Genomic DNA, 17961 nt, shown 5'->3' with positions numbered 1-17961 from the left:
TGTGAGGGTGACAGAGCACTGGAACAGGTTGCCCAGAGAGGTGTGGAGTCTCCTTCTCTGGAGATATTCAAAAGCTGCCTGGACGCAATCCTGTGCAATGTGCTCTAGGTGACCCTGCTTGAGCAGGGGGGTTGGACTAGATGATCTCCAGAGGTCCCTTCCAACCTCAACCATTCTGTGATTCTGCGAACTGACTCTATTCCCAGCCAATGAACAGCCCCTTCCTCCACAGGAGGACTCTAACAGACAAAGCTCACCTAGAAAGGATAAGAAATCCTCATCCATTAGTACAACAAAGAGAAGAAAGATTTACCCCTCACATCTGTAGAACAGGCAAGGATGACCCCAATGCCAGTGAGCACATCTGGAAAGTTAGGGTGCTCATGTGTCTGGAATGGCTCCTAACCAACGTCTCCTTCTTCTACACACTGATTGCCCTGCACCCATCTACCAGGGTTAAGCCTCTAGGCAAGGACCTCAGCCAGCAGGCCTGCAAGAAGCGCATGAATGCCAGGCTGTGAGAAACAAAAAGCACACAGTTCTGATAACATGATTTAGCCAGACTCAGTTCTTAGCAGAGGCCACAGCCCAGTAAGTAGGAGCAAACTCAAAAACCAGACTGAGTTGGCCCCTCAGGCAAAATCGGAGACTCTGCTGGGCTGCCAACTGTTAGATGGGCTATGACTGTGCTTCCTCTCTTAAGGTTTCATGGCCATTGCTTTTCTTAGCGTTCCTCTTTCCCTTGTTCACAGGGGGTTTCTGGTAAAACATAGCTAACCCTTCAGAAAAACGATTGTGAGGAACAGCACCTACACAATGGACTTGGTCCCCAGTAGAAACGCTTTCCTCCAGTGAGACTGGTATTCCCACTTTAGGGTGAATGATCCCAAATAGAATCCAAACCCCAGCAGCTCTCCAAACAGCCCAGCCACACACAGCTGCTGCTCTGTGGCACAGGTCTCAGCCTGTCCTTTACACTTTCTGGGCCTGCATTCCTGCTCTGCCCCCCAGTCTGAAGTCCGCGTGATTTCACCGCACGATTTCCCTTCTCTTAGGCAAGGACCCCATCAGCCAATCTGACTACTGTTTCCCAGAACTGTTTTCTGGCTTTACCTGGTTGTTGCACTACAGAGTGGTGAGAACTTTTCTATCACACGCCCTTGCTCTGAGACACACACATGCTGTCACATCGATGGGCTATACTGGCTTATGGACTTCACCCCTGCACAGCAAGAGAACAAAGAGCACAAAATTAATCCCACAATCCCACAAAAAGCCTCCTGGAAACATAATGCATCTCCCACACTTCACACTGGACTGCAACCAGCCCCTCCATCGCTTAAACACAACAGGACCCATCTGAACGCTACCAGCCTCAGGGACAACATACAACTTGTCTTGCAAGGATACTAAGCAACTTTATTTCCTGCCAGGATGTAAATTTAAGGAAAGATTCAGGCAAAAGAAGAAATCAGTGTCGTGGCTCAGAGGAAAGAAGGCACTAAAGTTTTTCTAGCACAACAGTCCTGCAAACGATTGCAAAGATACTGCGTTGAGTCAAAAGAAATTTCACTGCTGTCTTTTTGCACACACTTGTTTTACATTTGGACCCCTGCTCATAGCTGATAACCTCTGAAGGGGCCTCCTAAGTCATCCAGCCCCAACCCTAGCCCTGCACAATTTCCATATATGTACCGGATTGCCGCTCCAGTGAGGTAAACTTTCCAGGCAGCCAGCTGGGAGTTCACTGCACACTCTGTGCCACTGGGAAAGGAAAATAAGGGGTTAAATCCCTTGTTGTAAAAACCCTTTGGTTTAGACTTAGTGCTTGCACTACCCGCACAAGGGCTAGTTTTGACTAACATCAGAAATTTCAGCTGATTTATTAGTTAAACTGGTGCAGATCGACTTTGATGGACTGTAGCAGTCTTGCTTAGAATGTGCCAAAGAATTCACTTCAGCTGAATCAATGTAAGTCTTTTTAAGGAGAATTTCAATAGAGGCTGAAAGTGAGAGCAAGAAGAATAAAAATCTTAACCGAAATACTTAAACCATGTAAAATTTCTCAGGGGATGAAACCAGGATGTGAGCGGGAAAAAGCCAAAGGGGTCCTAAGAATAGATGTGGCTGATGCAGGGCACACATCAAGGTGTCTGAAGAAGCCATGAAACAAAGACAGGAAAACAAAATTCCATTTTGAAAATAACTGGGGTCACTGAAGATACTGTCTGTCTTCCCAGGTGAAGGAATCCATCCTCACTGCATCCACACCTGTGCACACCTCCCTCAGCTCTGTGCAGGATCAAGGGGGTCAATTCAACCCCACACAAGTGAAGACAGTGTAGCTGACACAGTAGTGACTGTGCCCTGAAGCTCATATGCTCTCCTCTGCCAGCAGAAACTCCCTGGAGCAGGTAGGGGCAACATGATCTTCAGGTGGTCTGTACAGGTCCAGAAAGGGTTGTCCAAGAGCACCTGGAGAATGAGCTTGTATTTTGTGGCTGAGTAATGAAAGAGAATGTGATGCTGTAGCCTGTTAAGGAGTGACTGGGAGATTCAGAGTTGGAGAGAACAATGAAGCAATCCCATTGATAACCACAGAACACAAAGAAATGCATCTACCACTGGAGGAAAAACCCAAAATACTAATGACAAAGTGCAGCTCCTGCTGTTAGATGACTCAGGCGCTAAAAGGCCACGCTCTAGCCAAGGCTATCGAGCCTTATTCAAAAACCATGGAGACCTCTCTGCCCTCCTGTCCTAGGATTCACAGCCAACATCTCCACCCAACCTAGGAATGAACTGCAGGGAGATGCCTCCAAGGCTGCAAACCTAGAGCCTCCTAGGAACCTTAAAGAGGACTGGCAGGGCTGGCATCTTGGCCCAATGCATCAATACAAAGCAGGATTAATAAATAGAGGAATAATAAATAGGGGAAACTTGGCCAAAACCTTATTTCTAGACTGGAATCTTGCATCCCAAGCCATTTCGCATCCAGCATACCTGGGACAGAAGACACACGAGCTTCATTTGCCTTAAAATGATACAGAGTCACCATTTCCAGGCTATTCAGAAACTATAAAAATACATGAATGAGAAGAAAGTCAAATGACAGTGAAAGAGGCACACCCAGCTGCCATATGTACTACACAACACACAACAGGACTTGTGCGATGCCCAGGGCTAAGAGCATCATGTGGCTCTTCCCCTGGCTCCCAGTACTTCTGAATAGAGTCAGGTACATACAACAAATTCTTCCAAAGCAAGAATGAAAGATAACAAGTGTAATCAGAAACAAGCAGCAAAGGAGTGTGAAAACTCAGGTACCTCATCTCTCTCTCTCACCCTTTTTTCTGGCTTCTTTATGATTGGGAAATATAGCATAGAGAGCAGAGCATCTATTTCATTTTATTTTTGATTGTTTTTTACTTTAGAAATACAGTCTGCTCTTTCTTTCTTGAATGAGTCAGTGATGATTTCTAACTTAAGGATTTAATCTAGTGACTCTCTTGGGACATAACCAAAAGGGCAGCACGGAGAAGACTCAGCAAAGCCCCCAACCCAGCCATTTGTTGCATTTCAGAATTTTGTGTCACTAGCAAAACTAGATTGAAACAAAAAACTCATTAGTTTTAAATTGCCTAAAAATCTCTTCCTGACTCAGGTCTTGTGATTCCTCATCTTTTAGCACCACACATTCTAGTGAATTGCCTATCTGCTTTTCAGTGCAACTACACTGGTCTCTAAGTTTCTGAGGGCTGGCTCAGCCAAGACACCTCATACAGACACTGCATTTCACAGTCACATCAGCTGACCCGCTCAGGAGCTGCAGCGCTGAACAACACTCTCAGACTTCATCATGCAAGAGAAAGGAGCCAAAAAAGACCAGGAGATCTGTTTGCCCATCACCCTTCAGCTCCAATTAACAGGGCAGGGCTAGGCCACTCAGCCCTGAAATCAGCTCAGAGGAAGCAGGGCAGCTCTGCCAGGCCAGTCAGGTACCACGCACATCCTACACGGTTGCCAGAGAGCCAGGGCTGACAGAAGGAGCCCTGGGACTTCCTGGAGGACCACAGGAACCATCAAGCCAGGGCCCTTGGCCTGGGCTAACCTGCCTTGCAGTCCAGCTCCGCGGCACAGCCTGGCAGATGAGCTGTGCTAGCTACAACTCTCCCTGATCCAAAAATACAATTCACTGAAAGCCCTGGGGCAGTTCCTTTCTTGTGGAAAGCAAGGACACCTGGGGAGGAGATGCAGTCCGGACCCGACATTTCTCTTCCCTGAAGGAAAGAAAAGTCTCACACTGGCCTGTCCAGACTGCAGGTTTTCAGGGCCCTGGAGCTGGCAGAGTAAAGGTAGGTTACAGATTGCCACATCAGACAGATGAATATGCCACAGGCCATTACCAGGTAATACAGTCAGGCTGATATGGTTCCAACAGTCAAAAGCTTGTACTCTGGTTGCAAAGGCTGAGGGAAGCTGCCTGCAGTGAACAGTGTTTGGTTCAGGGCAGTGGAAAATTTGATACAGCCTCTAGCATGCTGTAACTGAGCCATCGCTTCAGCACTCAGACAAGGAACCTGCTATTCTCCAAGGACCAACCTTTGAAACAGGGTTATCCACTGCCTTCTTTGCCTCAGCTGGCCAATCTATTTGTTTCCTGTATTGAGGCAGACAATGATCTCTCTGGAGTACTTGCCAACTTCCATTTCAGATTTGTACAGTCCCTAGAGCAAAGATGAGCGTAAGTACAACTCCAGTTAAAAGGCCTGGCTCATGCCAGGGACAAACACCTCGCTTTGCAGGCTCAAGTTCTCCTACCAATGCCCTGGTTTCTTGTTCCCTTACACCCCATCGCAGACCACCCATGCAATCTGACACATTTCTGGGCTGCCCAATGCCTGGATCCCCTTTCAGCCACAGGTTGCCTCACTCTGACTGGCCAGTTAAGCATTTTAAACAATGGTTGGTTATTTTGGCTTATATTTACAACTGATAAATTAAAACCAAAACCACAAATATTGGCTGGAAGCTCTAATCTGTCCCCCACTTGCCTACAGTGCTCCAGAGCTAAAGTCCTCTCCTTGACTCAACTCACCAGATCCAGCCACTCTGCGCATTCCCAAAGCGACCAGACTTGGGTCTGAAAGCATCCTCAGGGTGGGGGGGAGGAATCAAGTATCCTGAGAATAAAAAAATCGAGGAGGCAGAGCAAGAACATGGTCCCTAAGATGCTTTTGACTGCCCTGGGATGCTTTCCAAGCCCACAGGGGAAGCTGCACTCCTATGTGCATTTTATGTTTTGCTCAATAATCAGCTTTATGGACTCGAAGCATTTGTAATTTCGCCTCTCACCTGCTGAAATCCCATCGTCGGTTATCAGGTCCATATTAGATCTTGCTCTCTGCATTGGTCTCTCTTTCCGGGTTAGGAAACAACCACACACGGGGCATGTAAGTGCTGCAGTCTGACTGCTGAGAAATTCCTAGAGGATTTAGATGCCGAGGCCTGGCAGAGGGGAAACCTGCAGGCCACCAAGTACTGCTGTGGCACTGAGTCCCTGCTCAGCATGCTGGAGCTCTCCAAACACATCGTCTGGATTCTCCAAAGAAGTTTCCTGCATTGGAATGAGGAAAAGGGAAGGAAAAGTCTCCCGCATTTCCAACATGTAGCTTTCTGTTAGCTGTCACCTAGAAAAGCTTGATGCTGGAAGTCAGCTGGTCAACAACCCCTCCTCTGCAGGCTAACTCACTCTTTCCTATCCCTGCCTGGTCTGTAGGGGGAAAGGGAAGTCATCAATTCCCTTGCATGGAGTCTTGCTGGACAGCAAGGGAGAAGACCAAGTCCTAGTATAGTTGTCCCCCTGGGCAAATCACAGACTGGCTCAGGGAGGGGACAGCACATTAAATAAGTACTGGAATAAGAATCACATTCATGCTTGTAAAGAGGTTCCTGCAAGGCCACACTACGCACTTACCTCTGGGGTTTACGTTCTCACTGCACCGGTGGCCTTATTAGCCGCTCTACCAAGAACAGACACGCTGGCTTGATCAATGGTACCACAGTCGCCATTCTTTCGCTGTTTCCTCCACTGTCAAGCTCTCTGGACAGCACCTGCCATGCCACAGGATCCATTTCAAATTGATCTTCCAGGTGGGACGAAGCTTTTGCAATGTCTGCAGTGGAGATAGACAGGCATTTCTGCACCTCTCAACACAGCATGCTAGACAAGAAGGACACACACAGATGCCTTCCCTCAGTCAGGCCTCTCATACACCTTGTGTGCTTGGATTCTTTGAGACATTCAAATGCAATAAAAGTTAGAGTGCTGAGAAGGTCTAGAGAGGCAGCACCTCCTATTAAACCAGCAGATACAGGTTGGGAGGCAAAAAAGAGGCTGTTAGACACACATACCCCTCCGTCCAAGTCCAAGATGAAAGCAGCACCTTTCCACATGAAGACAGGCTGAGAACAATCTCTCCACCCTTAGCAACCTAGTGTTGATCAGCTGCCCAGTGCAAGAGAAAGGGCAATGGAGCCTGGAGCAAGTGCAGACGTTCTCCAGGGGGTCACTAATTCCTGTGGCACAGGATGATCTCTGTGGGCCATCCATAGGCTGGCTATAGGTACAGGCTTTTCCCAAGTAACCTGAGCAGCAGTAGCACTGCAGCTGCAATGCCTATCCCAAAGCTTTGGGTCCCAGGGCAATACCAGAGCAGCTTGTTGCAGGATGAGGAGCAGCTTACCCAGCAGCTTTTTAAGCAGGTCTGTGCAGTGCCATGGTGGATTAAAGAAAGATGGTTGTAGCAGACCTTGATTTAGCAGTCATCCACTTTCTGCTGCTCCTTTCCCATCATAGTAAATTACCAAGATATTTACATCTAAAAGGCATCCAAGTGTTTTACAGCTAGCCTGGCCCCTCCTCCCAGTTCACTAAGTAGCCAGAATGCTGGGGCCAGAGCAACATGCTCACTTGCAGAAGCGGGCAAAGGGGCTTTCTACTTAAAAGAGGGGAAAAAAAGCTACTTTCCTGACCACCGGGGCCAGGCTGGAAAGTCCAGCCAGCACAAATGCACATAGAACATGCCGCCGTCTTTCCACTCCCCGCTGCTCCCATGGCAGAGCATGGCACAATCCTGGTGAGATGACCGCATGCCATTTCCAAGTTCCCTCAGAACTTTAATAGGTGGGAGAGAGGGAAGGAAAACAGCCCCCAAACACCGTGCCGATTTTCTTTGCTATTAAATATAATCATCGCTGCTCTCTTTAATCTTTGCTTCTGCTCAAAGACCTGGCCACAAAGGAAACACAGTAATGAGAGGCAGGACAGAGGGATAATTGCAGCAAAGAATGTAACCTCTGAAACACGCTGCTGAACTGCACACTGAGCAAACTAGTCATAGCAAAGGGGCAGGGAGTGCAGCAAAATCCCCTGGCCACAGGGAAAAGAACAGGCTCATCAGTATCAGAATGGTGAGAAAAGGGAAAGGGAGCAGAGCCAGAGATCTGCCCACATTGTTTCTTGAACTGAAGCAAGCAGACCTATTCCTTTTGCAGGGAAGGACTCAGCACTAATCCCAAGCTCTAGATCTCACTCGAGCAAGTTTCACTAGATTAAAACATCTTTTAATTTGTTAGTAAGTGGGTGGCAAAGTTGGCTCTAGGCTTAGGCAAAGCAAATAGCCACAGCTGTGCTGCCTGCTGGGCCCACACCAGAGCCCTGGAGAGCCAGTTGCTGCGGCCAGACCCTCACCCACGGCCTGGGAACAGCAAAACCATTGCTGAATTAGAGAACATTGAACTTCACTGCTGGCTGCGGCCTTTCGCAGCACTGGGGAGGTGATGGAGATAACTCCAAGCAGGTAATCATTTCTGGGTAGTGCGAGTGCCAGAGGGGATGTTGGCACAAACCTCAGCAGCTCTCGCTCTGCCTAGAGATGCTATCACAGAGAAACCCTACAGAGGGGAGCAGCCAGGACCCAGGGATCCACCCAAGCACTGGCTCCTGACCCCACAAGCAGCTATCACAACACAGGAGAGCTCCCCAACCCCCTGGGGAAGCGAGGCCCACATGTGCCCCCACCTCAGTGCCCTCCAGTCATGCCCCATCAGGTTGCAGCCCCAGGCCTCCCCCCACCTCATTCCCCGTCTGGACTGACCCACCTATAGGTTAGAGCAGTTTATTACCTAGATCCCAGAGCCCAGCCTGAGGACTAGCCCAGAGACTAACAAGCCCCATGACCTGGTAGCAGTAAGAGGCAGTTTTCCCCTGAGCCCCCCTTGGTCCTGCTGCCTGATTGCTCCATGGTTCTCCTCTCCTCCCACAGTGACCCCTGCAGCCCCCCCAGCCCTCCCTCGGGCTCTGTGCCATTCTCCAAGGATTTACTCCACACAGATCTGTGCTCCTGAGGCATTTGACTTGTCAGAGGTGCAGGCAACCTGCTGGGATACAGACTAGCTGCCCTTTGACTCTAAGGGAGCAGACACTCATTTGCAACAGGAAAGACATAGAAAGAGGGGAGAATAAATAAACACTTTCTCTTACTCTGCTCCGATGTTTGCAGAAGATGCCTCTATCTACATCCCCAGCTGGTATCGAAAGACAGTTCTACACCAGCTGGCTGAAAAGCAACAAGCTGGTTCTTCTGCTGGTTTAGGTTCCTTTAAGAAAGCAAGTTAATGCTGGGCTGTTGCCTGTTGAACCCTGGAGCCAGGAGAGCATGGGTAACAGCTGGGCCTTTGCTGACACCAGCCCATGACCACACCAGAGCAAAGCCAAAGCTTGAGGTCCCTTCTCCAACTTGCATGAGCGCAGAGAGAGAAAGCAAAAACAGGGTGCTCCCTGACCACACCTTGGGCACTTCTGGCTATCCAGGGGCCCTTTCACCGGTGTAGCCTATTGCAAAATGCGGTTGTGAGGTATATCACTGCTGGCTGTGCCAGCTGAGACTGCTCACTGCTGCCTTGTTACACAGAAGACTTGGCCTTTCCTGTCTGAATGGAAAGGTTGGCAAAGTCACAACTTGGAAAGCTGCGGGCCAGTTTGGGGCTTAGGCCCCTAGAACCAAAGGGACATGTAACCTTGCCAGTCAAAAGCCTGGGCTGCTGCAGGTGTATTAGAAGATGACAGTCAGGACAATCTTAGCACAGACATGAGATGGCTTTGTAACATCTCGTGCAGGGTGCTGCACATGAGCCATAGACCTACCTGGCCTCTCCTCAAAAAAATCAGATCAAACAGCCCTATGAACTGCCCCCAATTCTGTAGAGCAAAATGAGTACGCCTAATACCACCAACACAGCCACCTTGGTTAACGGTATCTAAAGAATTTTCAGTGTCCTCTGCAGCACCCAGGTTAGGTCTTGCTTCCCCTCTCCTGCCTGGGTTGCCAAATTTAGAAGACCAATCCCATGGCATCTATTCCTACCCCTGCCACTGCTCCACCATGTGACTTGCAGGTACTCAGGCAAGAATTTCTGATTTTCCCCCATCTCACCCGAGATGCTGTCAAGATGCTGCTTTCATGGACAAACCTCTCCTTTGTGTTCAGGAGAGTTCCTCTCCTTCTCCGAGGCAAAGACACTTGGCTGGTGTAAAAGGCCCTGCAGGCAGGGACATTTTCGCATTCTCATCAAGCACACCTTGCTCCAGACACTTTGCAGAGAGTGTTCCTTTTTAAGATTCATTGATTTCATAAATAATAGAGTAAAGGAAAGAAACACATCTTGTAAATATACAGGTCAAATAATCTCTCCCTTAGGAAGCAAACAGGATCTACAAAATAACAACCCAGCAGGTGCACATTGATCCTTAAGCAAAAGACCAAGTGGCATTAAAACAATTCCTTAATCTACTTAATAGCACACTGGTACACCAGTATTCAAACAGATCATCTTGAGGGGTCTTGCTCCACAAATCCGCAGGCTTGATGCCTGCATTTCTCACAGAACAACAGTCATGAAGGTGTGGAAGCACTAACAGCATTTTGTCACAGTATTTTATTGAAGACCAGATTCTTAAAGAACAGTTGTGTGAAACAACCACAGCCTTCCAGAGAACCTGGGCAACCAGAAAGCAGAAGAAAAAAGGATATTCCTAGGTTTTCAGAGGATGAAAACCATCTTGCTGCTACCTCTGGTGAGCACAAAGCAGCCTGTCGCACTGTATGGACCAAGTATAACAGCAGGCAGGCAGTGCCTTTCCTGCTGCTACAGTATCTACACGTGGCTGAGTGGATTCACAGATAGGGAAAAGCAATGACCCCTACCCCTGATCACATTACAAGGAGGTCCTCGTCACAGAGGACCTCATGGTGCTGAGCACACTCAGAAGCCGGGGGGGCTCATAAGATCTGCCCGTTTCAGCTGAGCAGTGAAGCTTCCCCTCCGTAAGGAATACCTAGCTACTTCAGGCCGACGTACCGAAGGCTGGCTTTGGCCTTGCAGCAGGGGTGTGCAAATGTGACAATGGAAACTTTCCCGAGAACGGCAGACTGGGTGTTTTCATAGGCCCACACGAGGGGAAGTCTGAATGGAACAGCTCCCAGACAGCTGTTAAGAAAATACTCACAGAGGGAGTGTAAAAAGGGAAGTGAAGCAATGCTAGTGCTCCATCCAGACAACTATTCAGCTTAACCCTTTCAGTCATCAACTGAAAGAACAGCTGCCATCAACAGCACGCTCCAGGCAGCCACAAGCTCTTGGAGTAAGCAGGATCAGCCTTTATATGCACTACTTGTTGGACATTTTCTGCAAAAACATCCCTGAGGCCTAAAGGATTGTTGTGCCATGCAGACTGCCACCATATCCTCAACTTGACAGGTGTCCGAGGCACAGCAGTGAGTTATTAGCTGCATGGAAGATGCCTGTAGGGAGCAGAAACAGTGAAGGAGAATTGAGGTGACAGGTTTTTGGCACTGGGTCACCATGCTGATTTAGCCTGTTTTGTGACAACAAAACTGTGGGTTTCCAGCTGTATTGCTTTATTAGGGAGGCAGGGCTGGAGTGAGTATAAAGAAAGCTAAGGGTAACCTCTGGGGAAAGATGCCGTTCCAGACTGCAAATTTGTAGTGCTGTGGCCTCAGGCAGTGGTCACTCAACCTGTTCCAGCTGCTGCTAAGCAGGCAACGACTTACCCTCTGCCAGAATATCACCAGTTGTTTATGATGCTCATTCCCCATCAGAGATCACCCATAGCACTCTCTCCCAACATGCTGGCCTAAGCACGTACTCCTGGTCTTTGCTTAGAAGTGATCCCAGTTAATTTCAAATGCTCATTTTGATTTCCCCCCCTTAAAAACAGGTCGCTTGCACAGACCCTGGCGTGGGAGCAGTTACATAAGCCCTTTGGCAGGCTCCTGGCTTCCAGGAGAGAGACAGGAAGAGGACAGGAGCAGCGGTACCTCTTTCTTGTTCAGCAAGCAGGTGACTGCAGCCTCCATCTGAAAACCCTGATGACAGCTGTCACTCATTCTGAATGGCAGAGAGGTGGTCAGCACACATTCCCCAGCAGCACCGGCCCCTGTACTATGAGGAAAGAGAGGAAGTAAAGGATGCTAGAGGCCTGTACTTTAGAGGCAAACTGACCTTTCTCTTCCCTGACACACAACATTCAAATCTCTAATTAGCTGTTCAGCCACAGAACCTGAATCTCTCAAAAGGAAGTAATTTATACCACTGACAAGGAAAATGAGGGACTAAAGAAGGATGTCTGCGGGTAACAGCAGTTCTGTTGCAGAGCTGGAAACAGATCCCAGCTTTCCCAAGACTCATGTGAAACTTTCTACAGCAGGCTAAACCCAGGTTAAATATACAGATGAGCATCAAGAGAGAATCTTCCTTCCCATCGTATTTCCTTCCCATAACAGCAGCTGATCAGATCATGCCATTTGAAAAGCACTGGCACTGCATGGGAGACCAACCGTTCCTAAAACAATGAGAAGAAACATATTTCTGCTTTCATGTCATAAGTGACAAACCTTTGCGGAATGATTTGTTTCCCTCCCCTCCTACTCACTCATGTTTCAAAAAACACTTAGTTCAAAAGCAGATCTTTTAAGACATTATATAAGTGGTTTGTACCAGGAAATTGGCTAGTTTAAGCCCAACAAATTAGATCCTAGTTGGATTTTATTTTCTAGTTAACTGGCAAACACATGTCCAGTTGTGACACTGTGACAGAGGATTCTCCTGGCCATCTAGCTTCCAGGCCTGAACAGTCAATATCACAGTGCTCTGTGTTTTTGCCTATTCAGTTATGAGCTAAACTGTGGTATCTGTCCAATTCCAGCTCCCAGACAGGAAGGAAAGTGGGCAGTGCTTGAAGATTCTTACTTTTTCACAGATCATGATTATGTTTAACATGCTCTGTACTCATAGCAGCCAAAAATCCATTTGCAGCAGCCTTCAGGCATAGCCAGTTTCCCCAAGGGCCAATCTCGGCACAAAGAACTGTTGCTAAAAGTTTAGTGAGGTCATACGTCTGGCAAATGTAATGGCAACAAATTAAACTACTTTTTTAAGAACTTGGCTTCAAGTGTGCCTTGGAAATCCAAAACAAAATCCTTAACTCTTTGTAGCCTTCTCCTGGAGAGATTTCATCACCAGCAGTTTTCAAGGTGAGCTGTCCTCACACTGTAAAGAAGCAGCCTCAGTCCAGAGACGTACAAAGTAGTCTTCCCCACTCAGCTATTGCACTGCTCCCTGAGTTAACAGCTTCACAAAGCAGTCATTGCTGATGCTCCCAAGTCGAGAAAATGATGAGCGTAAAAGCAAAAGTGGATTTAACTCACTCCGAAGCCTATTTTGTCCTCAGCTCTCAAGGTATCTGGCACTTACTGGACAAAATTAAGCATGGAACTAGGGACAAGAAAGACAATGGCATTTGTGCTCCTCAGATTTTTAAGAGTATTGCTCAACATTTATGTATGTTGATTATTGTATGTTCCACACACTGCCTGTGTCTAGTAATACACCCCCTTTAGAAGTACTGGTACTTGGTAAGTCCTGATACCCCCTCTTCAGATAAGAGGTGGTGAGGAGGGAAATGAAAAGAGAGCAAGTTACTGAGATGCGGGACAAGGGAACTATTGAGATGAGAGTATTGTCGGAAGAGACTCCCTTTATATTATCTGTCTTGCTACAGAAATCATATAGTTTCTTAGATTGCCCCCTCCCCTGTTACTCCCCACACCCATAAGCTATATGTTATCTTTACAAAAACATGTTGTAAAGATCAAACGAATGCTTTGAAGAACTTGACTACAGAAAAGCAGCTTTCCCTGCATTCCACTAGCTTGCCTTTCAGCACCTGAGCTTCTCATCTATTTTAGAAGCACAATTATCTCTCAAATGGATTCGCTCAGAACATCTGAATGGAAAAAGGGTCTATATCAAATGCATCCAAATAATTTTTATTGGCATTCTCCATAAAACACCATATACAAATTGCTTTTGTGGTCTTCAAGACATTAGAAATTACAATTTAAAGGAGGAGAATGCTATTTTTGAAAACCAAGTTTAAAAATTGATGAATGTTGAAATAACTTAAATTTTCCTCTCCTCTCCAAACCCCTATCCTCCCCCAAAGGTTAGTCCAGAACATTTGGGATCAAGCTGATAAATCAGGCTCCTGCAACACATTTTTGTCACTGCTTCAGTCATACCAGATCAATGTAGGAATAGCCTTTTTCTAGCAGTAAATAAGCCTTACCTACTTTTGACTCCCCTTCTCCCTACCCATCAGCATCAGGACGTAAGTAGAACTGCAATGAAAATGATGTCAGTCTTTCAACAGAAAGCCACTGAAAACTTATAGCAAGAGCACCAAAGAATATCACTGAATTGATTCCATTAGCTTAATCTAAGAGAAAATAATGATTTTATCAGACTCGGAGCTTGGAAACAGCAAACAAACAGCCTGTGGTTGAGCAGAGAGAAATTCAAATTTATAATCAACCAAATAAGCTTGGAAATGAGAAAGCTCTTGGCTTTATGCAAATCAAAAGGAATGAAATATTGTGATAATGCCAACAAGAAGTTCTTAGAGATGTGGAAAGTACCAGAATGGAAGGACATCAGAAACTTTCTGGTGGTGGCAGGGGAATGCAAACAGCCTCATCCGGATGGAACTAGGCAGCTCTCAACAGGATTAACACAGTTAAGACAGTACAGGCAGACACAGCCTTCAACAGAAACAGGTGCAAAAAAACCAGGGCTGGCCTTAAGATCAACTAAGCCCTGTGTGAAATAAGAATGCCAGCCAGACCTCGGTCAAGCTTCCACAACACCCACTGCACATCTGGAGACAGGAGGCTTTGGAAGCTGTGTGAGTCTGGAACATGAGCAATGATGCGAAGGGACAGCCAAAGGCAGGAATTGATGTATATTCATTTTTAAGGGGTCAGAAAGACTGTATTGAGGAGCGTTTCATTAACTTGGAGATGGCCAATTTCCTGCAGCCCATTTCTCCAAGAACGCAGGTAATATTGATCAAGGCAGTTTATTATAAGAAAGGAGATCTCCAGTGCACGTTAGCAGAAGAGGTGTTGGAAAACAGTATCTCCCAGAAGTCCAAATTCTTATGAAGCTACATATTGAACACCTGCTAAAGACCTGAAAGAAAGTCTTGGAGGAGCAGAAGGGGGAGCAGGGGAAGAGTGTAGGTGCGAGTGATGAGCTATTCAACTGTGAAAACATCTGCAAGATGACTGAAAAATCAAAGGTATTCCAGTGTGAGAAGGAAGAAGTTCCAGGATTGCAGCAAGTGTTCTGCTATTTGGTTGCCTCCTCTTTCTCCCCCCTCCTCTGCTTTTAATTTAAAAAACAGACCAAGACAAAGCAAAAACCCCTTGGGATCCACACCGTGCCTGACTAGCTAGAGCATCTCCTCCAGCCTCAAGCAGAGCAAATCGTTTTCCACGCACTGCATGAGGGAGCGGGTTAAATCCCACCCATTAGAACAGCGTCTCTGCACAAATATCATCTGGTATCTAAACTGTTGTGTCAGATGCTCCAGCAACCATCTGGGACTTGGGTGAGACAACCTTCTGCAGGCACCAGCCATTCTAGAACGTCACCTATGAACTCCCACTACATCAGGCTGCTCTGCACAAAATATCCCCCCAGGAACTCTTTGCTTGTGACCTATAGCCAGCATACACCTCAGCAACAAGCCTAGTACCGTGTGTGTGAGACACTTGGCAATTCCAAGATGTTTAAGCACTTTTAAACTCACTCCACAGCAGCTAAGGCATAAGAGATGAGACCTTGCTAGATAGTCCTCATACCACACTCAGGCTACTACAGTATCTGGAAAACACAAGAGATCATAATCGTTATCCATGCTTATGAATAAAATCCTCTTTTTATTTTAGTAAAGTAACAAAGCTTTGTATTTACAGATACAATAACTGTACATTTCAATCAAAAATTGGTTGCTCTCAAAATAAAGCAAGTCATACACACTCTGTTAAAAACACAAACAACCAAGCCTCAAACCTCCAAGCACCTTCAGCTTCAGTTCTCTCTCACAAAGTCAGTTCACTTTGTTTTGAATGATTTTCTGCTGATTCTCAAGACATTCTTTCAGCTTGTCTTCAGTGAGTGTCAGTCTCTGCTCCAGGATGGAAACCGTCTGCAAAATAAAAAAGTTGCCACTGAACCACTCACAAAGACAAGCTACACACTGCACACAGACTGACTACAATCAGTGCTAAATTCAGGTAGTATTTTGAGGTATCTCAGGGCTATGCTCCTGTATTAGCATTTTAGCTGGGCTCAGCCCCAAGCAACTTCAGTCAACAGTATTGGCAGATGTCAGGTGCCGAGCTCTCCTGTGAGCACAGCACCACGCATCGATTATAAGCACTTAAGTGCTTTCGCATTGGGGTCTGCACTCCCTTTCCCTCTCCGACAGGCTGTTTGTAAGGTTCTGTCCTTCCACATTCAGAAGACACCATGGTTTTTGAGCCATCAAACACTTAGAAGTGTTTTTGTGAACAAGAGGTAAAGGTTTATGAGTAGTTCTTCCCAGTTTTAGCTTCGATTTGTCTTAGCTTCCCACACTTTTCTCCCCTTCCTGAATTCTGTAGGTTTGTTGAAATTACAATACGCAGAACTTACCTGACAAGCATGATGACAAGTAAGAAAATCCTCCCAGTCTGAGGTAGTGCAATTGGGTTATGGAGGGGAATTAAACCAAAACTGGCAGTCTAAATATTTCTGTGTAATTAAGTTACCTCAGAAAGGACTGCTGCATCTTTCTCCTAGAGCTGAAATCATCATATACAGGATCCACAGGAAGAACATTTTAACCACTTGACAATGAAAGCCTCTGCTGAAAACCTTTTATTGATCACTTTGAGGTAATCAAGGCAGCTAGCTACACAAAACTGCTTTCCAACTTCCAAAAACACCACAATGATAATAGATGACAATTACATTTAATGTTTTAATATCATAAACTTATCAGCAACAATCAATAGTTTCACATTTTGAGCATTTTTACTTCATAAATAACATCCTCTGTCAAAAACAAAGGATGTTCACAACCTTGGACTTTGATAAAGCAACCCAAATAAACTTGGACAACCACTATTTGTATAGAAGTTATACATAGAAAGCCTTTTAATAGCACATTTCGTAAGCACATCTCTAAGTGCTTGACAAAAGAAAGCAGGTCTCATCATCCCCTTTTTACAGCTGGGGAAACTAAAGCACAAAGAGAGGAAATAGCTTGGCTAAGGTCATTCGAGTGACCAGAAGTCTCCTGTAAAATGATTTTGGAAATGAAAGAAAATGGTGGGGGATGAAGAGAAAACACAGATGTGATACAAACAGAGCATTAAACACTATGCAAAGTCATTTCCCCTCAGCCACATCACAAAATCACACATCAACAACGTCAGAAAGGACTTTGCATCACGGGATTTGCCAGTAACACACGCCTTGCTTTCCAAGCAAGGGTTCAAAGCTTATTGCTACCACAAAACAGCCACTAACCCGCGCTGAGGCACAATAGACTCCTGCTGTGGAGTGTATCATTGCTACAACGGCAGCAAGTTTTACCTGAAAGAACTGATTTGATTTACTTGAATATTCCCCTGGCCTACAGCACTAGCATTATTTTGAGGGTTTTCCTCTCTATTGCCACTCCTTTCGAGGCACAAGAAGTGCAGCACAGAGAGAGGCAGACCCAAACTTGGGGAGCCACCAGGTAAAATCCCAGGTGCCCCAGAGCCAGCAGGAGCTCTGTCATCTATGCAGAGGAGACAGGATTTCATCCGTTTTGTATCCAGCCAAGCTATTGCCCAGTGGCTGTCTTGCAGAGGTCAGGAGCAAAGCCGATCAAGGAAGAACACAGCATGCAGAATGTGTACTAGGGCTTTACAGGAAAGATCTTAGCCTGGAACCAACCAGACAGAGAATGAAAATCAGTGGGGATCCTGGTTTTTCCATTTAAAAAGAAGACCTAAGTAACTCAAGACTCAGTTTTTCATTTAAAAGGGAGAAAAAAACCCATTGCATCAAATTTCCTTTCAGAAGCTAATCAACTGAATTCATGTCCTGGTCACACTACCCTGCTAGAAGCAAAGCCCCAGATTACTTGCGGGTCCTTCATTCCCTGATTTATTGCCAGCACGACGCTGCCGGTGTGAGCTAAGCACTGTTGCACACAGCATGGTAAAACAAAATGCAAACAAAGTGGATTTCAGAAAATGTTGAGTTTGTGGGAAAGGTCGTAAGGAAAATGTTTTCTGCTTATATTCATACACAGTTGCCCTGATAATAAACTTGTGGTGAGTATTTTTTGGAAGCTAAACATGGAAAAGGAGAAGTCAAAAAATGAAATCCTGAAAATCCAAAGTAGAAGCTGACCACGACAGTTCATTTATGTTCGAATACACGACACCCAAAATATAAAGGGCATCTGAAATCCCAGGAAGGTAAGGAAAAGTACAA

General features: G+C 46.2%; 1 protein-coding gene across 6 annotated transcripts in view; it reads right to left on the bottom strand.

Annotated features, from left to right (window-relative positions):
• POC1A (POC1 centriolar protein A) overlaps positions 1–17961 on the bottom strand; it is a 106721-nt gene that overhangs the window by 24404 nt on the left and 64356 nt on the right. For 4 of the 6 annotated variants that reach the window (XM_026071496.1, XM_026071493.1, XM_026071494.1 and 1 more), the window contains one exon: positions 15365–15634. In XM_026071496.1, coding sequence (XP_025927281.1) covers positions 15536–15634 — 99 coding nt within the window. In that variant the 3' untranslated portion in view covers positions 15365–15535. Of the gene's footprint in view, positions 1–4602; positions 4728–5098; positions 5184–5977; positions 6177–15364; positions 15635–17961 lie in introns of those variants that run through there. The other 2 variants (XR_003254467.1, XR_003254468.1) reach the window with 2 other exon arrangements.

The sequence above is a fragment of the Apteryx rowi genome, unplaced genomic scaffold, assembly GCF_003343035.1.
Source record: "Apteryx rowi isolate R43461 unplaced genomic scaffold, aptRow1 scaffold_326, whole genome shotgun sequence".
NCBI classification, from domain to species: Eukaryota; Metazoa; Chordata; class Aves; order Apterygiformes; family Apterygidae; genus Apteryx; species Apteryx rowi.
This window is presented reverse-complemented; position numbering and strand designations above follow the sequence as displayed.